This window comes from Poecilia mexicana, unplaced genomic scaffold, assembly GCF_051168715.1.
Source record: "Poecilia mexicana isolate PSO_F unplaced genomic scaffold, ASM5116871v1 scaffold_17, whole genome shotgun sequence".
Taxonomy (NCBI): Eukaryota; Metazoa; Chordata; class Actinopteri; order Cyprinodontiformes; family Poeciliidae; genus Poecilia; species Poecilia mexicana.
This window is the reverse complement of record NW_028263386.1, coordinates 17,721,357-17,747,222: the sequence shown is the minus strand read 5'-3', so window position 1 is coordinate 17,747,222 and position 25,866 is coordinate 17,721,357. Positions and strand designations below refer to the sequence as shown.

The window sequence follows — 25,866 nt, the reverse complement described above, 5'->3', positions numbered from 1 at the left end:
TTTATGTTTCTGAAAGTTTTATCTCGGTGTAATTTGAAGGTAAATGAGAGAAAAAAAAGTTAAATGCTGATTTTATGGATAAATTGCGTCTATTGAATCTTGTCCCCACAGTGACATCATCAGTGTTCGGTCCAGCCAGGGGAGTAATTTATAAGCACTTGATTAAAGAAATAACTTAAGTAGATCACATATACGTCCCAATTTGTCCCAGTTTTTAACAGTATAGTAAACCCAGTAAATTATTGAAAGTAGTTTAAAAAGTTTTTATCAGGGTGGCATTAGAAAGTGGATACAGTGCCCAAAAAAGTGAAATTAAAATGTTCTGCCATGAACCAGATGGAAGAATAAGTGTGCATTCAACGTTTAACACCAATTGTAGCTGAGAATTAACTTAATCTCAGACTTCTAAACTGATCAAATCTACTTGGAACAGTATTAACACCCATCATAAATCCAGGAAGTTATGAACATCTTGGGCATATTTTCTGTAGGATAAAAATATAACCTGAATCTGCTCATGGTGTCCATCTGCTTGGTGAAGCTAAATGAAGTGAAAATGACATAAGGATGCTTGCTTAAAGAAGAAAAAGACTGAATGCAGTTAAGATTTTGTCACTTTAATTAGAATAAAACTGTTTATTATTAAAATACATTTAAAACTTAAGTGCATCTTCTGGTCATGTTTATACACTGTCTGATAATGTTTCCCATAGGCAAGTGAAGGAAGAATTTACAAAAGTGAAAAAAAGCGAAAGGACTGAAAGTGTGAAATTGAATCTTAAGCCATAATACTACCCAAACAATTTTCAATAATCTACTCCATCTAAAGCCCTTGTGCTCTGAGTACAGGATAAGTCACATTAAGTGTGCTTCCACTTGGTCAACCACATTTTCTTTAGTAGACCTGCATCGTAAAGCTTTATTTGTAAGGTTTTCTCTGTTTGTTTTTCTCCATTTACAGCGCAATCCGTTGGCCTATTTGCACACAGACGGGCTCTGACTCTGGTCCGCTCACGTCTGCGATCACAGCCACGACGGAGAGACAGTAGGCGGAGTCGGGGCTCAGTTCGCTCACAATGATGCTCTCCCCGTACACGGTGAGCTCCTGGTCGTCGTCGGAGCCGCCCTGGTTCCTGATCAGCAGGTTGTAAAAGGAAGCGCCCTCCACCGGAGACCACTGGAGGAAAAGGATGGACGGCGAGGGTTGCTTGACGTCCAGCACCGGCGCGGGGATGTTACCTAGCAACGGGAAACAATCCAAAGATATCAGCCATCTTTCATAAGTTAATCATTAATTCTGCTCAAGCTGACGGTCACATTTAGACTGGAGTACCTAGATAGAGGGTACTCCAAGTAATTTATATGAATGAAAAATAAATCCTTATTCAATTAAACTATCCATCCATTTTCCTTCACCCTTGTCCCTCAGTGGGGTCGGGAGGGGTGCTGGTGCCTATCTCCAGCTCACGTTCCGGGCGAGAGGTGGGGTACACCCTGGACAGGTCGCCAGTCTGTTGCAGGGCAACACAGAGACACACAGGACAAACAACCATGCACACACACACTCACACCTAGGAGCAAATTTGGAAAGGCCAATTAACCTGACAGTCATGTTTTTGGACTGTGGGAGGAAACCGGAGAACCCGGAGAAAACCCACGCATGCACAGGGAGAACATGCAAACTCCATGCAGAAAGACCGGGGCTGGGAATTGAACCCAGAACCTTCTTGCTGCAAGGCGACAGCTCTACCAACTGCGCCACCGTGCAGCCCTCAATTAAACTAGGAAACAGATTTATTATATCTTGTTTTTTGCCTGTTAGTTTTGAAAATTGCAGCTTACAGCTAATAAATATTATGTAGGACTATTTAAATATGGATTTGTCTCGCAAACATGCTAGCTGAAAAATCAATACTTTGTTCCTTTTGCATTAATTACTGCAGTTACTGCTTTTGGGTCTTTCTCTTGATAATACTTCAAAGATTCTTCATGGAGTTGAACTCAAGCTGATCAATCAACCACCGTGATTAAAGCAGGTATCAATACTGTTCGGAAGATACCAAGGAAATGAAGCTCATCAGTAAAGGGAAACATGGCCACTCACACACCTAACCCTAACCCTATTCATCATAGAACTCACCATTCTCTGGTATTTGTTCCCCGAGATCTCTCCTTCTGACTAAGTGTTGTGTAACTAAACAGAGAAAAGATCTTATCAGTCACTTTTCGTAATACAAATGTCATTTTGATGTTTTTTTGTTGTTGTTTTCATGATGAATCTTACCTTCTGTGACGTTTGCAGGTTGACTTTCTCCTGCAGCGTTGCTGGCCGTGACCACCAGTCTGCTGGAAGAGACGCTGGACAGGGAGCAGGACAGCATGGCGGTGCTGCACAGCCGTTTCTGTGGAGACACGCTGTCGTCGTACAGGGTGTAGTTGGTGGCAAGCGCCGATGAGCTCCAGGAAACGGTGGCGAAGGAGCTGTTGCCTCTGTACGCCACTCCTGATGGTGGACAAGGAGCTGGGAAACGAGAAAAATTAAATTAAAACTTGAGATATTGCTTCTTTTTAAATCAAAACCAGTTGATATTAGATGGAAACACCATCTGGAGTGAAATGCATGAGAGAAAAAAGAACAATAATTTAGTTCTTGAGGAATCCTAAATCCTACATACGATTTCCTCACTTCCTGCTCTGTTATCACTTATTTAAAACTCACATGCTTGACTTTAGCATCAGTTTTGGTGAAAGTTATTGGTCGGATGTTGTGCTGTGGTTTAATATTTTGTTTCAAATGAACAACTTGGCTTGAAGTGGAAGCTGAAGGTTTTTGTTAATGAAGTTTGGCCGCTCCATCCTGGCTCGCTTCTCTTATTATTTACGGTCTGCCAATTCAGTTCTGACATACAGTTCAATGTCTTGCAGCAGCCGTGCAAAACAGAAGTTACATTTTTGAGGGAGCTATTTGATTAAAACCTTGATTAAGGAGAAAAAAACCAAGCGATCTGGCATGTTGCCTTTTGTGATGTCACCAGACACATTGGTAGAGTTTACCTTGACCTGCAGCTTTAAAATAACCAACCTCAGCTCAGTCTACCTGTGGTTCCACTGAGAGGTGCTGATTTGTCGCTCGTTCCTGCCGCGTTCCTGCTCTGCAGTGTGGCAACGTAGGACGAACCACAGGGCAGAGGGATCTCAAAGTACGTGACGTTGGTCCAGTAGGAGGAGATCTCAAACAGAGCCTGGCCGTCTCCTAGCAGACTTCCCGTCAGGGTCAGCAGGTACTCCGTTTCTGCGCACAAGACCTGCGTCCAGGTGAAGCGCATCACCTGGATCTCCATCTTCATCGGGACCAGCTGCACCTCAACAGCTAGAGGAGGACAAGGGACTGCAAAGGACCGGGGGAGGGGGGGTGATGGTTAGTTTCCTGCTTTGCTTAAAAGAGAAGAGCTTTTAGAAGTTACATGCTGGGTTCACACCTCCTGCAATCTGCACCGGGTCGCTGACGGAGCTGTTGCACGACCCGTCTGAGGCCTGCACGGAGAAATTGTAAACCATCCCGCAGGCGAGCCCGTCGATCGGGCAGCCGGGATCTGTGCTGTGACAGCAGAGCCTGTCTCCGTTCTCAGCCTGAGCACAGCCATAATAGCCCTTTGCGTTGTCACTGGGCCTCCAGGTCAGCATGGCAGACTGATTGTCACAATGGAAAGTCGCCGAGAGTCCACTTGGCTGGCAGGGGCCTAAACAAACGGAGGAATTTCAGTCGCCGATGAGTCTTAACCTCAGACATGTAGTTTTCTCAGTCACTGGTACCTGTGCTGACTGTCGCACTCTGACTGGCCTTGCTGGTGCAGTTCTCGTGACTAGCTGCCACAGACACCGTGTACTGCTGGCCGCAGTGCAGCTCCGACATGCTGCAGTTGCTGGAGGTGGCGTTGCAGGTGTGCTCATGCCCATCCGCACCCATGGCAACCACGCGGTAGGCTCCGGCAACGGGAGAGGGGGTCCAGGACACCAGAGCGCTGCGATCCTCGCAGGAGACGTCCACAGCCACATCACGAGGAGCACAGGGCTCTGTGGGGAAAATTTTCTTTATCAAGGTTACGGCTTTAGACTTAATATTTTATTCGTCTTGTTTCTTTAGGCATTTATGTTTAATTCTTCAGTTTTCTGCTGGGATTTTGTCCCCACTCACTCGCATCCACATCAGCTCCAGGTTGTTAGTGTTTTTCTGCCCTGTTTTATTTTCACAACTCGGTGGAATATTGTCGTATATAAATAAGCAAAACTGTATTTCTAAGGAATTTCTCAAAATTGCTATCACGTCGGGGCAGAACGTTTTCCTTTTCTCTCTGCAGCTCAATGATGTCATGTTTAGTGTGGCACTTTGAATTGTTGCTGCATCTTAAAAACAGCTTGGTTGCACATTCTTGGAGACGCACTACCCATATTTTTCTCTATCTTGTCATATAACGAATAGCCACGTGTTCAAAATCTTCTTTTTTTTTCACCTCTGTGCAACATTATAAGATATAACAAACTTTAAGAAGAAGACAACTCCATTGTAAAAAAAAAAAAAAAAAAAAAGTGGGAGAGCATATGGGACTACAAAAACAGGAATAAAAAACAGATTTTACCCATGCTAATTCTGTAGGGCGGACTCCTCAAAGAGCTGCAGCGGTCCGATGAGGCGGCCACAATGATGGTGTAACGGAGATCACACTTTGCTCCCTGGAGGAGACAGCTGTTGCCCGTGCTGTTGCAGTACAGGTAGGTGTGATCACTGGCCTCCGCCGTGGCAATGTACACGGTGCCTCCAGCGCTGCCTCCCATCTGCTCCCACTCGACGAGAATGGAGGAATTATGGCACTGAGCAAAGGCGGTGATACCAGGGAGGGAGCAGGGGGCTGAAAAACAGCACAAATGTTAGTAGCTTAACTGTGCAGCAGGAAAACCACATACTGTGGTAATCCTGTACAACAGTGGCAAAGTTGTGCAGGAGGGAAAAAAAATCCATGGCTTTTCAAATTAGTTACACCTAAAACCTGAAAAGTGTGGTGTGCATATGTACCAAAATCCATCTGGGAAAAAAAAAAAACTTGTTACAGGCAGCAAAATCTTTGAGACTAAGAGGTTTGCCTACCAGCAGGACAAGACCAGCGCTACTATGGATTGGTTTAGATCAAACCATCCTCATGTTTTCAAAGCAGATCTAAATTTAAAAGCTGTTAATGTTCTGGAAAGGTAAAAAAAGCAACAACAAAAAAAAAGCAACAATTTAAATCTGCAGATGTGTAAAGCTGGTAGAAACAAACTCCTCAAGACAGGTAGCTGCAGCAAAGTGGGATTCTACAAATTACTTACTCAAGGAGGCTGAATCATGCCACAATTTTAACATTTTTATACGTATAAAAGTGTGAATTTAGTTTGCTTTTGCTTTACAATTACACAACATTTTGTGCTGGTTTATTGTACCAAATCCTAAAAATATATATTTAAAAACGTATAGTTTTGAATGGTGCAAAAGCCTCTACGTGGGAATCTGCGTAAAAGTGACTCTCGACGTGAATTACCCGTCTGCAGGCTGACGGAGGCGCTCGGTGGACTCTCACACTGGCGGTTCTTGGCGATGACGGTGAAGTTGTAGGAAACACCGCAGGCCAGGTCTTCCACCTCACATGTTGTATTGGTGGAGGTGGTGCAGTTGGCTGTGTAGGCCTCGCCTCCCACAGCGAACACGGTGTAGCTCTCCGCCCCAGCAGCCGAGTCCCAGGATATCCAGGCAGAGTTGGTCACACAGTTCAGGAAGCCTCTGACGCCTTTAGGCCGACACGGCGCTGAGGAGAACACGTCGGCGCTGTAAGTGTCTGTGACTGGATGTTTATGGGAAATTGGACGTTTTTTTTATTTTTATTATTTTTTTTAATCTGTTTTCATACCTGACTGGATGCTGCGGCTCTGATTGTGCTCGCTCCGACAGCCACCTCTCACAGAGGTGACTTGAACAGCGTACGTGTTACCGCATGTTAAGCTGCTTGTGGAACAAGCGGTGTTTGTGGTGTTGCACACGTCGGTGTTTCCTCCGTTCGCAGCAGCTAGAGAAACCAAGAAGTGGTCGGCGTCTCTGGCAGCGTCCCAGGTGACAGTCAGGTCGTTGGACAAACAGCTGAGTTCGGCGTTCAGGTTGTGAGGCGGGCAGGGGCCTGAGAGCACAAAGTCAGCATGGAGACAAATTCATCCCAGTGTTTTTCGGGGCGATCTCTGAACTGGAGCTACACTTTTTTACCTGATTCAAAAAGCACAGGCAGACTGGGGAGGCTGGAGCACCTGTCGTCCATCGCCACCACCTGAACCGTGTAGTTGGCGCCGCATGCGAGGCAGCTGAGGTCAGAGGCCGCGCAGCCGTCGTCGCTGTGACTGCCATTGGCTAACACCGAGTAGCGCAGAGCGCCTCGACTGGGAGACCAGGACACGTCGGCCGAGTTGTTGGAGCAGTCCAGTTTCACAGAGACGTTAGTGGGAATGCACGGCACTGGACAGAGGCACAAAACAGCAGCTGGAGTCATTTTGAACTGTAACGTGCAGAGAAAAGGTTTTGAAGGAAGACAGTTTACAGCAGCCTCCACATTTAAAAACCTTAAGATAAATTAATCTTTTTGAAAAAAATCCAACCATTAATTTAAGTATTTTCACTGGAGTGGAAAAGTCCCACATTAACAAAAATGTGCACAAAGTCACACGAGTCACACTAATTTGCTTCCCTAAACAACCCTAGAAGTTTTTTTTTTTTTTAAATAGTTATTACTGGAATCGTAGCTTCTTCATAACAAACATTAGATGCCATGTTTTGTTTTGTTTTTGTCCTACCATCACAAACGTAACTGGAAAGCCTTCTGAACTCTTCTGGAACAGGGAGCTTTGATCGGAGTGAGAAGTTCCCTCACAAATGCTCATGGTGGCTCCAGCACGAAACAAAGGATGAATATATGGAAAAGCACCTGATGCTCACTTTTTATTTTTAGTTTCTTTTCTAAAGGTCTGGGAACCTTGTTGAAGTGCATGGCATAGCTGACTCTTTGGAAAAAAACAAACCTTGAATTAATTACTAGCTGACTCCTCCAGATTTTAATTAAAAGTCCTTATTGTTTCAACTTTGGATACCAGTAAACATATTTTATTCTTTTAAAGGTGCCTTCAAAATTTGAATCTGCCTCTATAAGAGCTTTCAAAGAAACTTTATGATAAAGGCAGTATAACCAGAACCAAACAAGGAGAAGCAGCATTCAGCTTCTACGCACCACTAATTTGCAACAAACTTCTAAAAAACTGTAAAACAGCCGAAACACTGAGTACCTTTAAATCTTGACTAAAAACCCATCTGCTTAGAATTGTATTTGAAACGTAATCAATTACGAATTTAATGATGTCTTAATGTAATCTTTTGATTGTTGATTCTATGTTGCATGACTTTGTGTTTTTGTTTTTATGATGTAAAGCACTTTGAAATGCCTTGCTGCTGAAATGTGCCATACAAATAAAATGTGATTTGATTTGATTTATAAATAAAGCATTTAACTAAAGACAAAGATGTCCGTTTACGCGATAGCTTCCCTCAGGTTGCATTCATCCCGTATCGCCAGACTGATGCTCACCCGTCTGCAGACTCGCAGGTTCTTCGGAGGTGACGTTACACTGCTGGTTGAAGGCCGTGACGGACACGGAGAAGTTGTACCCACACGCCAGGCCGGCAATGCTGCAAGCATCGCTTTTTGACATGCACATCTCTGAGATGCCTGTGTCCGTCTGCACCGTGGCTGCGTAGTAGTCTGAGCCGTTGGAGGAATCCCAGGTTACCATGGCGATGCTGGAGACGCAGTCCTGCTTGGCGGAGATCCCCACCGGCACGCACGGCCCTGGAAAGGATCAGCGAAGCGCATCTAAAACATTTTGCTCATTGCTTCAGATGTGCATGGAATCAATTCTGCATGTTTTGCCTCCGGCAGCCACATCCGATTGGTACGCACAGGTCTGGACGGAGGTGGACGCGCTCCGGTTGCCGGGACAATAACGGTTGACAGGGGTTACTGTGAGGTTGTAGTTTTGGCCACAAACAAAGTCAGAGAAAAGAGCGGTGGTGACGGTGGTGCTGAGACCGATCGCCGAGCCCCCTGTCTCAGCCGAAACAGTGTAGGTTTCTGTTCCGTAGCCGACGTCCCAGTCTAGAGAAACAACCTTCATGCCACAGTTCACAGTGGCAGCCAGATTCTGGGGCCGGCAGGAATCTGCGTGAAATCAAAACGATGGTTATGTCACAGCAGGGGTTAATATTTACCACCAATAACTCTTCATTTGGGCTCCACAACTTACTCATATAGATGACTGAGGAGCTGTTGGACATGCGGGTGCAGTTGTCGGCTTCGGCTGCCACTACCACCGTGTACTGCTCCCCACAGTGAAGGTCGGTCCACGAGCAGGAAGTGGTGTTTGTGGCACACAGGTGAGTGTGGCCGTCCAGGCCCGTTGCTCTAGCAACGTAGGATTCAGCGCCATCGCCGGGGGTCCAGCTGACAGAGCCCGAGTTGAACTTGCACTGCGCCGAGGTCACCACATCCCGCGGGACGCACGGGCCTGCAAAGAAATGATGGATTCCTCTGTCAGTTTGGAAAACCACCTCTGACAGGCAAGAAAAAAAAACAAATCTAAATGACAGTTTTGGATGGGTCTTTGTCAAAATGCGGTCCAGAATCTGAAAGAGATGCTGCTGCACAGGGTGGTTATACTCATGACCTCCCCAATATGGCTGAATTAAAACAATTCAAGCCAAGAGTGGCTCAAAATTTCCCCATAATGTTGTAAAAGACAAATTATATAGTTTTAGCTGCCAAGGATGGCACAAGCAAATATTAGGTTTAGAGGGTAATTACTTCTTCATGTGTAATTAGCTAGTCCAGTTTGACTCCTTAATTAAAGCTATCGCGGTTTGGAAACTGCTTTTTATGTCAGGTTTCATGATAATCAGTTTGATGGTTCTAAAACATGTAGAGGAGAAAAACTGGAATCAGGTAAGTTCCAGTATGTCAGAGGCTGTTTGTGAAAATGGTAACAAAAAAAGAGACACATTAATAAGAACTTATTGCCACCAACTCTTCAAAAGACACTAAAAGACCAATCTAGAAATGTTCTTTGTCACGGTACCATTCACATAATCCATTAAATACAGGCCTTCTTCCTCAACTAGATTTAACTGTATCAATCTTTCTTCTGCTTTCAGAAACATGTATAAAAAAAATAAACAAGACAAAGTGAAAAACAACATACCGGTTTTGAAGAAGAAGGGACTGCTGTTCATGCTGTCACAGTCGCTGCTCCGTGCTCGTACGGTGAGGTTGTAGTGCTGTCCACAGGGCAAAGCGGCTGAAAGAAACCTGTGGGTTGTGTTGTAGACGCCCGTGAAGCCGAGGCTTCCCCTGGCTGTGACCGAATACTGAGCTGGAGAGCCAGTCTGGTCCCAGGACAGCTGCACCTCATCACTCTCGCACAACGTCTGAGCGGAAACATTGACAGGCTGGCAAGGCTCTGAGAACAGAGATCGGAGTCAGAATGACACGACGCCGCAGTCGTGAAGTTGTACAAGCACAACTTTGATTACATCTGCGTATAGCTCATCTGTCGCTAAGGGGGAACTAAAATGTACATCCCAGTTTCAAATTTGATTCATTTGTTTCACAGTTTCAAACTTTTAAATATCCTCTGTCAGGTGGTAAAATTAAAAGATAAATTCCAACCAGATGAGTCAGCCTCCTGTTCCCACGCATGGAGTAGCACTTTAATAACAGTATGTATATTTAATAAAACAGCATTTCGGCCTCTGAAGCACCTGTGTGGATGAGAGTCGGGCTACTGGATTGGCTCCAGCAGCCGTCACTGTATGCTGCGACCGTAAAGTTGTACATTTCTCCACAGTCCAGACCAGTGAAGCTGCAGGAAGAGCCTGAGGAGTTGCACATTTTCACTTCTCCTCCTCCCGATGATTTGACAGCACTCGCTGTGTGCAATTCAACGTCGGGTTTCTCTTCCCAGGATACGAGGGCAGAGTGGAAGCCACACAGCAGACTGACGGACACACGCTGTGGTGTGCAGGGGCCTAGGAAAGGTATTAACAGATCGGAGTAAAACGGCAGAGAAACAGACTGACTGATCAACGATCGGCTGCTGGAACTTACGGGTGGTGACGTTGACGTGCGTCTGGGCCGTGAGGCTGCATTGCTCGTTGGTGGCGATGAGGCTGAGGTCGTAGGACTCCCCGCAGCTTAAGCCGCTTACGTTGCAGGAGCCGTGCTGAGCCGTGCACAGAGTTTGCAGGGTTCCTCCGACGGCGGCCACGACTGAGATGTTCGTTGGTCGGCTGACGGACAGCATCGATAGAAGAGAGTTCCAGGAGACGACGGCGTCAATTTCGGACTCGCAGCTCACTTCTGCTGCAATGTGACTGGGCAGACATGGAGCTGATGGGGGGGGGGAAGCAAAACGTTTAACTGATTGACAGAAAAAGAATCTGTTGTACCTCTCAAAATATGTGAACTTTTTCAGATTTTGTCGTGTTATGATCACAAACGTTACACATTTTTGGTGAATTTTATGTGCTAGACTAACACAAGTGGCACAAGACTGTGGATTTAATAATGAATGCAGTTGAGATCAAAACATATTAAAGTGTTAGAAGGAGCCAAAGTCCAGACCTAAATGCAACCGAGAATCATTTGTACAATTTGAATACAAATGTACATGATGTTTTCTGATTTCTTATTAGAAACAAAATTGGCAGCTGTTCTTTATCATCTACTTTTTAGTTTTCCTATCACACAAAATCTCCATAAAAACACACTGATTATGGTTGTAACATGGCAGAATGTGAAAAGGTTCAAGGCAAATATCATGACACATGATATTTACCTGATGTAAAATAGACCACAGAGCTGTCGGAGCTGTTGTACTGCTCTCCTAGAGCTTTGACCCAAACTCCGTAGACGGTGTCACACATCAGCCCAGACACGCTGCAGAAGGTGTCTGCATCGGAGCTCAAGCAGGAGATGGAGTGGCCATTTTGGTTGTCCAAGTGGGCGACGTAACCCACAGCGAGGTCGCTCTTCTGCCAGGACACAGCGGCGCTAGGCTGTTCGCATGACACGTTGACGCGGACGTTTGTGGGTGGGCAGGGCGCTGGGTTAAAAGCAAACAATCAGACACACTTACACGTAAAAACACAAAAACGCAGACCAGCAGGTAGCTGGAGAGCAAACGAGGGACTCACCAGTAACGAGGCGGAGTGACGCTGAGGTCACGGTGCTGTTGCAGGCCGAGTATCTGGTCCACACGGTGACGTTGTAGATCTGACTGCACTGCAGGCCGCTGAGGGAGCACTGGGAGGCGGTGGAGTTGCAGGCGGCGGTCAGGCCCTGCTCCGTCTCAGCCAACACAGAGTATGAGCTGCTGCCTCTCGCTGCGGACCACCTCACCCGGGCGTCGCTCCCGTTCAGGTGGACAGACAGATTGACCGGAGCGCACGGCTCTGAGGAGAGCAGGCAGTTGAACTAATCTGAACCCAACGACTGACGTGTTTCAGAGGCCGTAAACGTGCTGCGTTCTCTCTACCTGTGATGAGTTGTCCCGCCATGTGAGCCGTGCTGGCGCAAGCCGCGCCGATGGCCTTTACGGTGACGTTGTACCCTTCGCCGCAATGCAGGGAGCTCGGCTGGCAGCTGGTGGCGTTGGCGGAGCAGCTGCTGGTGTGGCCTGATGAAGACTTTAGCTCGGCAGCATAGGTTGCAGCTCCAGCGCCGGGCTGCCAGGACACAGTGGCAGAGTGGGTCTGACAGTCCACGAAGGCTTCGATACTGTGTGGCTGACAAGGTGCTGTTTGAAACAGAAAGAAAGAGACTAATCAGTGGCTCTCCGTGCAGGGTGGCACCTTGACGGGGAGGCACAAGCAAAAAAAAGAAATGTGCTTTCTCTATTATCTCCTGACAATATTTAGGAGGTAATATGGAGGTGTGCCACTGAAACCAGAAATAGGATTAAAGAAATAGTTTCATATTCTTGTGAAGTTCTGTCAATAGATTTCTCTCTTATCTTCATTTAGCACAAATCCAAATGAGTTGGTCCTGGTTACCTGATGTCAGTGAGACCACAGAGCTGTCTGTGCTGTTGTGCTGCTTTCCCAGAGCCTTGACCCAGACTCTGTAGACAGAGCCACAACTCAGCCCAGAGACAACGCAGCTCGTATCTACGTCTGCGCCAGCGCAGGAGGCGTAGCGTCCACTTTGGTCGTCAAGGTAGGCGACGTATCCCACAGCGAGGTCGCTCTGCTGCCAGGATACAGTGGCAGTGAGGTGATCACAGGAAACGCTTGCTTGGACATTTGTGGGTGGGCAGGGTGCTGGGTAAAGGAGAAACACATTAATGTAAGAAAAGAGAACAGAGTAAGTGTGTGATATGAATCTTATGTGGTAGCAGACCTGTCATGAGGTGGGAGATGTCAGAGATGACGCCGTCACAGGCCTGGTTCCTTGCCGTCACGGTGATGTTGTAAATGTGACTGCACAGGAAGTCACGGAGGAAGCAGCTGGTGGTATTGGTGGTGGTACAGGCGACAGACGACCCGCCGTCTGCCACCCCCTGAACCGAGTATGAGGCGGCACCTTTGGCTGGGCTCCACGTGACCCAAGCGGCACTCGCGTTGTAACCGACAGAGACGTCCGTAGGAACGCACGGCTCTGATGGGAGATGCAGAAAATCATGCTCGTGTCTCACTCGGTCCAAGCGTTTGCGCCAACTCACCCGTAGCAAACGTGACGGGAGCGCTGGCAGGTCCGGGACAGCCGGCGTGGATCGCCTCGACAGCGACGGAGTAGCGCTGTCCGCAGGCCAGCCGGTCCAGGTCACAGGACGTCCCCGTGCCGCTGCAGGACGCGTTGTGTCCGGCAGAGGAGGTCGCCAGAGCCACGTAGGACGTGGCTGCAGTGGCCGCTGCGTTGGTCCAGGTGATCAGTGCGTTACGTTTCGTACAGTTCAGATCGGCTGAGACTCCGGTTGGAGGACATGGAGCTAAAAAACAGAGAGAAGAGGGAGTTTAGACGGAAAAATAAAAGAAAACCAAAAAATAAGTTAAACATTTTTGCTTGGATTCTAGGAAATTATCCTTTGCTCCCTTGGAAAAGGCTGTACTTTTTAAGTTGATTCAATTATCGTATTTTTTTTTTTTTTGCATATAGTATATATTTTATCCTATGCAGGAAAAACACACAATCAATTTCTAATCTAATGATTTTGTATAGTTTCTCGTGCAAAATCTTAGCGCACTTGAAATAAGCAAAATTTAATATACAAGTTTCACCAAGAAGTAGATACTTATTTTAAATCAATAATTCTTTAGTACGGATGAAAACGTACCAGTCATACATGAAATAATTTGCAAGTGGAACAAGATATTTTAACTTATGATATGGAAAAAAAAAACATCTTGGCAGATTATTTCACTTGTAACTAGCACTTTTTCATCCATATTGACAATATTATTACTATTAGCAATATTATTTATTGTTGAAAAGTTACATGCAAGTAATTTTTGTTTTATTTCAAGCATAGTAAGATATTTGCACTAATAACCAGACCAGAAGTTTTTGGTAAAATTTTGTGTTTTTGCGGTGGATTAGTGAAGTTTCGTAGCTTTTTTTTGTGGATGTATAATCTCTTCTCCTTTTCTTTCGCTGCCCTGGAAACATTTCAAACGTCGTGAAGACATTTTCTGACTAAAACATTTGTCAAAGTAAAGGCACTGCTACTGTACCAGTGTGCCTCTCCACGGGGTCGCTCATGTCGCTGACGCACACGTTGGTGTGTCCCGTCACAGTGAAGGTGTAGAGCTGACCGCAGCTCAGGTCCAGGAAGGAGCAGCTGCTCTCCTCTGTGCCGCAGGTGGAGTTCACACCCGAGGCAGAGGCGGCTCTGACCGTGTAGTTCTGCGCCGCGCCGCCGTCCTGCCACCACACCGTCACGGCGTTGGAGCTGCAGTTCAGCTCGGCTGTGGTGTTCTCGGCCTTACAGGGAGCTACAGTAGGTGAAGCACACGTTTCCAGTTAGAGTCCTGTTGCCATTTCCTCGGTAGAAATCGTTTTGCATCGTGATGTGCAAACGCAGAACGGATCAGTCGGGTCCACTCACCAGACTGGACCTTGTAGTCTGAGCCGACGATGATGTCACAGCTTATGGAGGAGGAGGTGACGGCCACCTCGTAGGTCCTGCCACACCTGAGACGGTGGATGGAGCAGTGGTTGGACGTCGAGTTGCAGGAGGCTCGGTGGCCGTCCGTGCCGATGGCCCAGGCGGTGTACTCGTCCGAGCCGGTGGTCTGAGTCCAGTTCACGTTCATCGCGTTGGTGTTGCAGTCTAACTCGGCCACGACGTCATCTGGCAAACACGGGGCTGAGGCGCCCAGTTTGGGACACACACAGAAAAAGTAGGAGAAATTATACGTTGAATGTCGCAGGAAATGGCCATGATTCATTCTTGAATCTTTTTACTATTAAAAGAAACTGTGAATTTGAATCTTCTTTTTGCATCTCAAATGTGAAAACGCGGAGGTCGCTAAACGCTACAGGAACCTTGACCTTTTACTGCAACAAAAAGAAATGAGTTGTTTGTTTTGCTCTAGAGGCATCTGGAGCAAAACAGATGGAATCAGTGGAAATGGAGTAATTAACACAACCCAAAGCCTCGCCACTCTGAGGGTCACATGAAGATTTGGCAGCACCAATTGCAGTGCACAGTGTTGTGTCTCACCAGAGTCAAAGTAAATGTCAGCGAGCTCGGTGCTGTTGCAGCTCTCGGTGGAGGCCACCAGCGTTGCAGAGTACGAGAGGCCGCAGTGAAGCTTCACGGCGCAGGAAGTGTCGTTAGAGGAGCAGGAAGCCAGGTGGCCGTGCTCCCCGGTTACTTCAACCACGTAGAAACTCGCTCCGCTGCTTTCTGCCCAGGAGAAATTCCCATTGTTTGTCCCACAGTCGACACGAACGGTTAGGTTTGCAGGCTGACAAGGAGCTGAAAGGAAAAGCGAAGGTGAGTTTTATTTTTTATGTTATTGTTTAGCACAATATAACATCTTGTTGTGAAGCAGAAAGGTATCCCACCTGTACTTATCTCTATGGCTGGACTGTAGCTACTCCTGCAGCCTGCCTCCTGGGCTGCAACACGGACAGCGTGTCTTTCTCCACAGAGCAGATTAGACAAAGAGTGTGAGGTGTTTGAGGTCGTGTACTCTGAAGGAGGAGATGCGCTCCCTATCCTTTCCCACTGCAGAACGTAGGTGGCCCCTGTCTCCGCCCCCCATGTGAGGGTCAAGGTGTTTGTTTCGCAGCTGACGTGGCCGGTCAGATTAGCAGGCGGACACGGCGCTGGAAACAAACAGCCAGGAAAAGACATTTAAAACAGTCTGATCTTTTTAGGCTCCCTGTGTTTTAGTTCTTCTAACCTGCTCTCAGCGTCGCCGCTGCGCTCGGTTTGCTCCAGCAGCCCCGGTCCACCGTTACCACCGTGACCGTGTAGATTTCCCCACAGTGCAGATCGGCGAAGTCGCAGGAGCTCGAGTAGTTTGAGCTGCAGGTATGATTGTGTCCATCTTCTGCTGTAGCTGTCGCTATGTACAGCTCTACTCCGGCCACCGGAGTCCAAGAGACGGCGCTGTCCCCACAAGCAGGAGACACAGTGACGTTGCTGGGAGGACAAAGCCCTGGAGAGAAGTTGAGGAGTGTTTAAAACGCAAACAGAAACAGAGAAATGAGGAATTAACTTCATTTCTACGTTTACCTGCTCTAAAGCTGGAAGCTGCACTCGGGGCTCCTGTGCACGTCAGTGAGTACGGCACGACTGAAACGCTGTAGGTTTCCCCGCAGTGGAGGTCTGTGACGTGACAGCTGGAGGAGTGGGTGTGACAGAGGTGTGTGTGTCCGTCCCGGCCCTTCACCGTCACATTGTGTCCAGCGGCACCGGGGCTGCCCACCCAGGTAATTAAAGCTGAGTGAGTGGAGCACACAGCGGTGGCGCTCACGTTCTCTGGGGCACACGGGACTGGATATGGAATAAAAAAATTAAAAAAATTAAAAAATCACATACATATAAAATGTCTGGGCTGTATCTATTATCAGTAATATTTGTATTCTCCATTGATAGCGTGCATGCAGACCTGTTTGGAGGGATTCGCCGGCGCCGACACTGCTGTTGCACTCGGCTCCCTGCGCTTGGACAGTCACATTGACCTCTGAGCCACAGGGCAGATTTCTGAACGTGCAGCTGGTGTTTGTAGTGTGGCAGCTGTCCCGATGCCCGTCCCCTGCTACCTGAGCGAGGAAGCTGGAGCTACCCGCGGTGTTGGACCAGCTGATCACTGCTGTGCTGGTGCCACAGTCGTACTGCCTAGATGTTACAGCTGGAGAACAGGGGGCTGGAAAACAACAGAGAGAGAGAGAGAGGGAAAATTTGAGTTTGCTAACTATAAAATAAAAGGCGAAGCAAATGGGGGAAAAAATGATCACTAGCACACCTGTGGTGATGGTGGCGCTGAATCCGGGTGGACTGTCACACTGGTTTCCTGTCGCAGTGACAGAGGCCTTGTACGTCTGACCACACAGGAGGTCAGACAGGCTACAGGAAGCTGCGTCCGAGCTGCAGGAAGCGCTGTGCCCGTTCCCAGCTGTTGCATTGACTGTATAACCAGTAGCGCCGGCCACTGGTGTCCAGCTCAGAAGAGCAGAACCGTTTCCACACGTCAGCGTGCTGCTCTGGATGGACGGAGAACATGGAGCTAAGACGGAAAAGCAAAGGGATCAGTGGTGATTTAGATGTCTGTGATTTGGTCTGCTCAGAGAATTTACGTTTTCCAACCTGTCATCAGGGTTCCTGTCGTCTCGCCGGTGCTGTTGCAGGTAGCGTCTTCAGCCAATACCGTCAAGTTGTACGCTTTTCCACACCGCAGCTGGCTCAGCTGACAGGAAGTTGAGTTACTCCTACAGGAAACATGCTGATGGGATCCCTCTTCCTGAGCGAGAACAATGTGGGCTACAGCTCCGGCACCTTCAGCCCAGGACACCGTGGCTGCATCTGAACCACACCGCAGGACGCTGGTCACATTTACCGGATCACACGGGCCTGGAGGAACAAGGCAGATTCGCATCAAGCCTCCCGAGTCAAAAACAGTCGGGCTTCAGATTCAGGAAAATGCTCAAACCGTACCCGTTGTCGTCGCAGTTTGAATGGGAGCGCTGGCGCAGAGGCCGTCCTGGGACACGACTTGGACGGCGTAGCTGGTGGCGCACCGCAGGCCGGAGAAAAGGCAAGTGAGATCTGACGTGGAGCAGAGTTTGGAGAAGCCATTCGGACCGGTCACTGTCGCTGCGTAAGAGGAGGCCCCAGAGGAAGCCTCCCAGGAGGCCCGGAGGGAGTTTGTCCCACATTCGATCACCGCGGTCAGGTTCTGAGAGGAGCACGGACCTGTCGACACATGCGGCATTACGCACAGGGTCCGTACACTTTTCCCACAGTAAAACTCGAGCATTAAGTTACTTTTCCAACACCCACTTTGGAGATAGAAACAACACAAATGAACTAAAAAAGCCAGTTTCAATTCACAATTGCATGATAGAATTTATTACTGTATTAATAACATCTTGTGATAAAATCCTATATTTTACTGAAGGGACAAGATAAACTAAGATGTAACAACATTTTATGTGAAATGTCTCTCTAATACACACCAATCATTTTGTAAAACAACAAAACATTAATTTAACAAAATGTCTGCTCTCTAAAAAAAGTTTCTCACTAAGCTTTTTTTTTTTGTGATTCTAACTGACCTAAAAAAAAGAGAAGCTCAGTCTGATTTAACTTCAGATCGTGAGAAAAAAATATGTTTGTGTCTTTTTATTCAAGTGCAAATAACCAACATTTTCAAATTTAATCAAACATCAGATTGCATTTTATCGCAAAACTGTGCAGAATGAATCAAGAACTTTCCAAACCTTGAAAAAAACAAACAAAAAAAAAAAACACCTAATTAAAATTCAAGTATTTTTCAAATATTTCAAACACACTTTATGACCTGTGCGTGGCCAGATGACTTTAACGATGCATTCTCATTACCTGTGTGAACAGTCTGTACGGGGCTGGACGGTCCGCTGCAGCTCTCAGAGGAGGCTTTGACGGAAATATTGAGCGCTTGCCCACAATGAAAGCCCGTGAGAACACAGCTGGCGTTGTTGGTATTACAGGTGACTGGACTACTGCCATCTAGTGGCACGGCCATCACACTGTAGCTGAGCGGGAGAGGAGAGGATTCCCAGCTGACTGTTAAATCGTTGGAGTCACAAAGCAGGTCTGCAGTAACGTTCACCGGAGCACAGGGTACTAAATGAAAAAAAGTCGCAACAGTCACTTTTTTGTTTTCTAACCCAAAAAATAAAATTAAAATACCCTTTTAAATGAACATGAAAACATTTTAAAACATTAGCACACAAAAAAAAATGTTTCAAAAAGGTTGATCAGGGGTCTGTTTAAATTAATCTAGAGAAAATAGTGAAACTTGTACTTGAGCTGTGAAATAATTCCTGAAATTCAAACTTCAAATATAGTAAAGATGATGAAGGGGATGTGTTGGAGTGTTTTATGACAACATGGAGTCACTTACATTATTTCTGATTTTTTTTTCTTGTTTTCAATGTAAAAAATGATGTAATACTAATCCTCAATGTGAAACACAGTGGGGGCAGCAATGCTATGTTTTGAGGAGGCGTTTTGCTATATCCTGGTACCACGCATCTCTCCTTTTGAAAGGTTAATGAAAAGTTGTACATTGTGTCTTTGTCAGTAAATAAACAATATAAAAAAGGCCAAAAAGTGCATGATGAGAGACAAACTATGACTTTGTGGCCTATTAGGATATCTCCATCTATCAAATCAACTAATATTCTTGAATATTTTACATTTAATCATCATTGATCTTTTTAGTGTGCTCAAACTGACTAAAATAAACCCCCCAAAAAAGAGAACCTCAAAATTAAATTGCATCCCCAACAATCTGAGAAAAACTAATTAAGCAGTAAAATCCCATTTTAGGAAAACTTGAATGGTACTGATTTTGTCTGTACCTTGTTCCTGCCTGAAGGGGGTGCTGTAGTCACTGACACAGGTACCGTCAGTGGCAGACACTTGAACATCATAGACTTGTCCACAGCCCAGTGGACTCAGGGTGCAGTTAGAGGAGGAGCTGCTGCATGTGAGGGTCTGACCGCTGCTGGTGGCTTTTACGTCGTAGCTTACTGCATTACTGCTGGGGGACCAGAACACCTGAGCGGCTCCAGCACCGCACACCACCTGACTGGTCACATTCGACGGAGAACACGGCTCTGGAGAGAGAAGCGGACTTGATTCAGCCATTGAGAGTTAGGTGTTGCTAAATCCAGGGTTAGTCAGTCAGTCAGAGGTGTGTCACCTGTTTTCAAAGACAGTGTGTTGCTCTGTAGACCTGCACAGTTGTTATCAGCTCCCACAACATTGACAGTGTAAACCTCCCCACACTGGAGTCCCTGAAGGCTGCAGGACGTTTCACTGGAGTTGCACTCAGCCCTGTGACCTCCGTTACCCAAAGCCACGGCAGTGAAGAGCTCGGCTTTGCCGCTGTGAGTCCACGATACAGGAATGGGATCTGGGGCGCACGCGTGCCCGGCCGTGACGTTGGTGGGAGGACACGGCACTGAACAAATACAACAGAAAAACGCAAGTGTTAGGATGGACCCAACAAAATCCCATCACATGCTTCCACCTCTGTTCGTGTGGTCCTCACATGTTTGCACTATGACCTCTTGACTGGGCAGACTGAGGCATTTCCCGGTGATGGAGAAAACTGTCACTGTGTAGGAGCTTTCACACTGCAGTCCTCCCACAGTGCACCGGGTCTCTGTGGAGTTACAGGACAGAGGATGGCCCATTGCTCTGGAGACGACGGCGGTGTAGTTCTCTGCAGGAACGGCGATGCTCCAGGAAACCGTTAGCTCATCTGAGCTGCAGCTGACGGTGGCGTTGACATCCTCAGGACCACAAGGCACTGAAATGAAAATGATTCAAGACTTTTTTTATTTGATTTATTTATTTGAAACAGGTTTTTAAAAGCAAGAAAACAAGCAATCAGCAGGACAGAGGAGAGCAAACTGATTTGTTTGCCATTACCTTATTGTTTGAAAAGGAGTAGGAAGAAGTGAAATTTTATTTAATCCTACCTCCAATCTCAACTTAATGAAATATATTGTTTATGAACTCAATAATTATCAAAAATTTCTAATAAACAGCATGTTATAATATTCTTGTGCCTGTTCAATATACTGTGCTAAAGAGTCAACAAATAAATTATATTCCATAGATAAAATGGTTACAAACAAACTCATAACAAGACAGGAAAATCTACAGATAATAGTAATAATAATGAGAATTGTAAACAACTGGACATACAGCATCAGAATAATTACCAACTCCTTGCCAATTTACACATAAGAATTATGTTATAACAGTAAATAATAATAATAATAATAATAATAAAAAACAGGTGAAAAAACCTAAAAACTAATGGTATTAATGAAAGTAAGATAACGTCTTGGTCAAATTTTTTTCAGAAAATAATAAATAGTGAAAAACGCTCCTATTAGTTTCTCCGTTTGCATTTGTGTGACATTAAAAGTTGCCTGATAATCTATAACATTTCAGTGTGGCCAAAAGTAAAACTGTAAGGCCAAATGCTTTCTCACAACTCTTTATGTTATTCATGCTTGGGCTTGCACACCCTATCCGGCTAAAGTATGTTAGTTTTATAAGAAACTTCCAGGAGTTGCTGTAAACCCAGGTAGCTAAACGTCGTACTACCTGTGTCCATGCCAATAGAGGCTGAGGTGGACTGACACTGTCCTTGGCTGTAGGTGACGGTGACGTTGTATTTCTTTCCACATGGCAGAGAGAGGATTGTGCAGCTGTTGACCGTGTTGCTGGTGCAGTTGAGCTGAGGACCACTCTGATCTTCCAGCAGCGCCGTGTAGACGCCTGACGCCTGGTGGTTCTGCCAGACTATCACAGCCTGGTTGGCGTCACAGTCTCTGATTGCCTCAATATTTGTCGGTGGGCAAGGTGCTGATGGGGAAAAACACAATTCAGATTAATCTTGGAAGAGAATTTGGCTAATTAGCACAATTTAATTTGGTTTTCTTGCTCCGTCATCCACCTGTCATGAAATGAACCTCCTGACTTGCTGTACTGTTGCAGTCAATATTATTGCCAATGACTTTGGCGGTGTAATTCTGTCCACATGCCAAGTTTCTCATGAAACAGGTGGTTCCCATTGAATAGCAATGGTATGAGTTCCCGTTTGCGTCTTCAGCAAGTACAATGTAGAATATCGTCCCGTGGCTCGCAGTCCAGTTCACTCTCGCAGAGTCCGGACTGCACTCCGCTGATGCCGAGACATTGATGGGAGTGCAGGGAGCTGCAGAAAGAAATTCATCATATCTCAGCTCTCACTGACCAGGAAGAGAAGATTTCTCATTTCAAGAAGGTCCCAGTACGCACCGGTCTGAGCCGCTTCTACCAGCACTCTGTCAGTGGAGCAGTTGTCGTTGGAGACAACGATCCACACGCTGAGCTGTTCTCCACACGGCACGCTGGTGATTTCACAAGTGTTGTTCGGGGAGGAGCAGTTGTAGGTTTGTCCGTAGTTCCCTTCAGCCTTGACGTTGTATAACAAAGCTCCTTCAGCGGAGTCCCAGGTTGTGACGAGAGTGTTTGTGAAGCAGACAGCTTCTGTCTTCACGTTCGATGGGATACAAGGAGCTGCTCGGCATAAGATGGAACAAGTCAACCAGTGGAACGGCACAGCGTTGGACCACAGGCAATTACAAGAAACACGTACTGTTAGATTTCCTTTCAGTACTCACAGGTCTGGATAGACTTGGGTTCGCTGATGTGGCTGTTGCACTCTGAGCTCACAGCATACACTTTGTACGTGTAGAATCGACCACAGCCCACATTGGTGAAGTAACACATCCTGTCCAGCGTCCTGCACTCTGTCGTTTTGCCAAGGTCGTCCACAGCCGTGGCCACGTAATAGTTTGTGTTATTGGTTGGCTCCCAGCTGAAGACGATGACGTTGGAGGAGCATTCATGTGTGGTCTGGAGATGAACTGGAGCGCAGGGGACTGGAGGATGCGGTAAATACACATGAAAACACTGTTAATGGAGGAGGGAACGGAAACCAGTGTGTACAGTAAAATTGTTTCAATCTGAACTTTCAGAGTAGCCCAGTCAAAGTCTAGAAGACTGATGTCCGCTTGTGTTTTTTATTCAATCTGACAGAATTTGATGGGTTTTTTTTTTTAAACAATTAGCAACAATTTCAGCCTATAGATGAAAAGCAGGTAGAGACATAACCCCAAAAGGGAGGCTAAATACATACACTAAATACAATATAACCTTCTCTTTTTTAAGTTTGAAAATTATCAGTTTCTTTCTGTTCCACAATGATGCACCTCTTTGTGTTGGTCTTTCTCATAACATCACAATAAAAAACATTCAAGTTGGCGGTTGTTATATGGGGAAATGTTCTGAGAGTACTTTTGAACGGGTGTTTCCCTCCTTGTACTTTTCACTCTGAGCAACAGCTGGCATTTAAAACAACTCCTGCTTCAATAAACTGTACAGGGTTTTAGACTGACTGCTGTCATGTAACCAGTTTCATTGCTTCAACGTTACGTTTCTCAGCTTCAGAAAGAACATCGGACTCACTGGAAAGAACCTCATCAGCTTCCCTCGGGGGCAGACGTGTGAGACAGTGAGAGGTAAGACGAGAAGGTACAGTATGTGCATGTGGCCAGCTGAGCTGATGCTCCGAAAACAATACACACAAAAAAATATGACTCTAAGCAGAGAAAAACAGCCTGTCCTCACCTGTCTCAAACGTGGCCGTGACGTTGGGGGAGCTTTCACAGTCATCAGAGATGGCCGTGACGTGAACCTCGTAGTTTTCCCCACATTTGAGCTCTGCGATCTGACAACTGGTGGAGTCGGATGAGCAGTTCAGGGAGGCCCCAGAGCCGTCGGTGGCTACGGCCCTGTACAGGTTAGCCCCAAACACCGCATCCCAAGTTACTGTCACCTTGCTGGTGGAGCAGCTGTAGGCCACAGACACCGTCGTTACTCCACCTATAGCTGAGGACAGATATGAAACGTGTATTTTATAGCAGGAGAGCAACTTTTTATTCCCAAGATTTCCAGATACCAATTTACTAGAACCACGCCGAAACATGTTGCAAGTGAACTGTAATCAACAAGTGACATCAAAACAGAGGACATGATCACCTGAACATCGTGCATTTAATCAGATTTATTGTGGAACACAAATTATTAAAGCATTTTAGGTGTCACTCAGTCATTGATCAGGACAATCCCAATAGGAAGTCAGCAACAACAAATAGAAGAAATAAAATAATTTATCTTTATGTGGGTACTCACTAGTAGTGTTGTATGTGACAGTAGAGGGCTCTCCAGGCACCAGGAAGACGTTGACTGATGATACTCCGACTGTGTAGGTGGAGCAGGGCTCCAGAGAACTGAAGTCCATGGATGTGGACGAGCAGTTCCTAACGACAGGCGGTCTGTCCGGGTTGCCGTTGTCTCTCACGGTCACTTGGTAAAGCAGGACTTTGCTCACAGAGTTCCACTTCACTCGGGCCGTGCTTTTCCCAGTCGGGGTGAGAGTCACACCGGTTGGCGGCTGCACCACTACCAGCAGAATGAACATGTTCAGGTGATTGGCGATGAGTATAAAGAGCTGCTGTTAAATTTAATTACGCCGTTGCCACATGACTTGTCACGCAGTACATCGAAACTAAAAGATCAGATTTGTAGTCATGTTTTTATGAAGGATGGTCCTACTTTTAACCTGCTTAGGAGGTTTGTGATTTAAAGGATTTGAAATGGTTGAAATATTTTTGGACAAATGTATTAGTGGTGATCGTGCAGAAAAAATATTATAGTTTGAAAGTTACAGTCAGACTTTAATGCCACTTGTAGGCATTTCTGCTGCTTTACTCTATGCTGTAATCACTTTTATAGCTGCAAATTATTCAGTAAGATGCACTTTTACATGTATTTAAACTATTGTTTTAAATTAAATAATGTAAAGTCTGGAAATTCAAGAATTTTCAACAAAACCTTCTGCGATTATGTCAAAAATAATTATTGGTAAGCATAAAAATTTAGTGGGGTCAAATGCACTACACACAAACAATACAATTTTGACATTTTAAAAGAGATATTATTGGTGCTTTGACGGCTGCTGGGTGATGATGGGCTTTACTGGATTTGAGGCCGTCAATCAAAATCTGTCCAGGGCGCCGTGCAAATTACTGAGAACATAATAAAATAACACATATAAAAACAAACAAATAAGCACTTACATGTTGTTATTGTCTTTATGTTGCTTTTGGCACCTCTCCCTGCGACATTGAAGGAGTAAACATAACAATCATACGTTGTTGATGGAGTCAAGCCACCTATTTGTCCACTGGAGGTAATGAAGGTCTGGTTGTAAATCCTCGGAGGAGAGCTGAACGTCTCCTCCACAAACAAGATGTAGCTGTCCGCCCCCGTCACGAGGGACCACTGAAACTTTAGAGAAGTGCTTGAAATAGCTTGGGAAGTTGTAATCTGGGACGTGGCAGGCACTGCGGGAATGGGACACAAGGAATTTGAAATTATTTTCCAGCTTTTTTTTGCATCAACTTTGGGGTTGTTTTTTACTGGTGATCTTTTTACCTGTCATTGTTATCTTTGAAGCTGTGCACAACGGACTGTAGAGCATGTCAAAGGCTGACAGTGTGACCTGGTAAACATGTCCAGCTCTTAAGCCCTGCACCAGCCTCTGCGTGCTGGACGCTGACTGCATCAGCATCAGCGGTGCAACGCTCGTCGAGTTCACGACTCTCAAATCTAGGACATAAAGGGTGGCTCCAGCGTAGCTGCTCCACTTGATGTTCAGCGTAGATGCTGAGGGAGATGTCACTGAGAATATATTACATTCTAGGAGAAGGAAAGGAGAGACATCAGGTGAGTTTTTTTGTATACAGCCCTTAAAGCACAAAATTAAGATTTTGTGAGCAAAAATAAGGAAATTAATAGTAAAATCAGTGGTTAACTTTCATCTTCAGACTATTTGAACCTGTTTAAACTTTGATGTATGCACTACTTTCATAAGCGTGAGTCATCCAGGAATTTCTAAACTATTTTTTTCCGGTATGTTTCATCCTCTTTTTTTTCTTGTGCTTGTGTGATTATCTGGTGTTTGACAGATTTTATGGTGTGTCAGTACCATAAAACCTTAGAGTCTGATTAACAAAAAAATAAAGAAAATTACAAAAATAAAGTGTTAAAACATTTTTAGGATTTCATATTGGTAGTATGCTTCAAAAGCAAAGGAAAAACCAACAACACCCACCTGCAGCCGAACCATAATGTACCTAAAACAAAAAAGTTAATTAGAACCAATTAGAAAATAACAACGTAAAATGAAAATAAATAATTTATCGGTCGTAGTCCGATTAATGTTCAAATACCTGAAGAAGAAGCAACAGGATGAATGATGAATATGACACCTGCGTCTTATCCATTGTTTGTCTTAATCTCTCAGCGGGTTGATCTGCCTGTGGATGCTGCACCTCAGCAGCTCATCTAAAAAATGTACAGGCTCAATAGTGCAGATCAACCCCATGAGGACCAATCAGCAGG

General features: G+C 45.8%; 1 protein-coding gene across 1 annotated transcript; it reads right to left on the bottom strand.

The window, feature by feature from the left end:
• Window positions 1-911: 911 nt before the first annotated feature.
• On the bottom strand, window positions 912-25,866 carry LOC106916456 (uncharacterized). Its single transcript, XM_014984763.2, has 46 exons — window positions 25,695-25,866; window positions 25,577-25,598; window positions 24,898-25,161; window positions 24,540-24,806; window positions 23,593-23,862; window positions 23,029-23,289; window positions 22,020-22,280; window positions 21,655-21,915; window positions 21,311-21,571; window positions 20,959-21,219; window positions 19,889-20,149; window positions 19,538-19,798; window positions 19,194-19,451; window positions 18,190-18,453; window positions 17,284-17,541; window positions 16,936-17,199; window positions 16,595-16,855; window positions 16,238-16,495; window positions 15,862-16,122; window positions 15,527-15,784; window positions 15,186-15,449; window positions 14,839-15,096; window positions 14,221-14,481; window positions 13,847-14,107; window positions 12,838-13,104; window positions 12,516-12,773; window positions 12,170-12,436; window positions 11,653-11,913; window positions 11,312-11,569; window positions 10,954-11,220; window positions 10,224-10,505; window positions 9,878-10,144; window positions 9,319-9,576; window positions 8,368-8,628; window positions 8,025-8,282; window positions 7,653-7,913; window positions 6,287-6,532; window positions 5,940-6,203; window positions 5,574-5,837; window positions 4,638-4,907; window positions 3,814-4,074; window positions 3,480-3,740; window positions 3,098-3,388; window positions 2,285-2,521; window positions 2,141-2,194; window positions 912-1,239 (listed from the first exon to the last, which is right to left on the bottom strand). The coding sequence occupies exons 1-46, from the start codon at window positions 25,746-25,748 to the stop codon at window positions 956-958; spliced, it is 11,427 nt and encodes a 3,808-aa protein (XP_014840249.2). The 5' UTR covers window positions 25,749-25,866; the 3' UTR covers window positions 912-955.

What these genes read in the sequence shown, in the direction of transcription:
- LOC106916456 (XM_014984763.2), bottom strand. Translation starts at nt 25,748, where the DNA reads ATGGATAAGACGCAGGTGTCATATTCATCATTCATCCTGTTGCTTCTT. An exon ending in TCAAACTGCGACGACAACGG is followed by an intron (nt 17,200 to 17,283) that starts GTACGGTTTGAG and finishes TTGTTCCTCCAG; the next exon opens with GCCCGTGTGATCCGGTAAAT. An exon ending in CTCCGTCAGCCTGCAGACGG is followed by an intron (nt 4,908 to 5,573) that starts GTAATTCACGTC and finishes GCTGTTTTTCAG; the next exon opens with CCCCCTGCTCCCTCCCTGGT.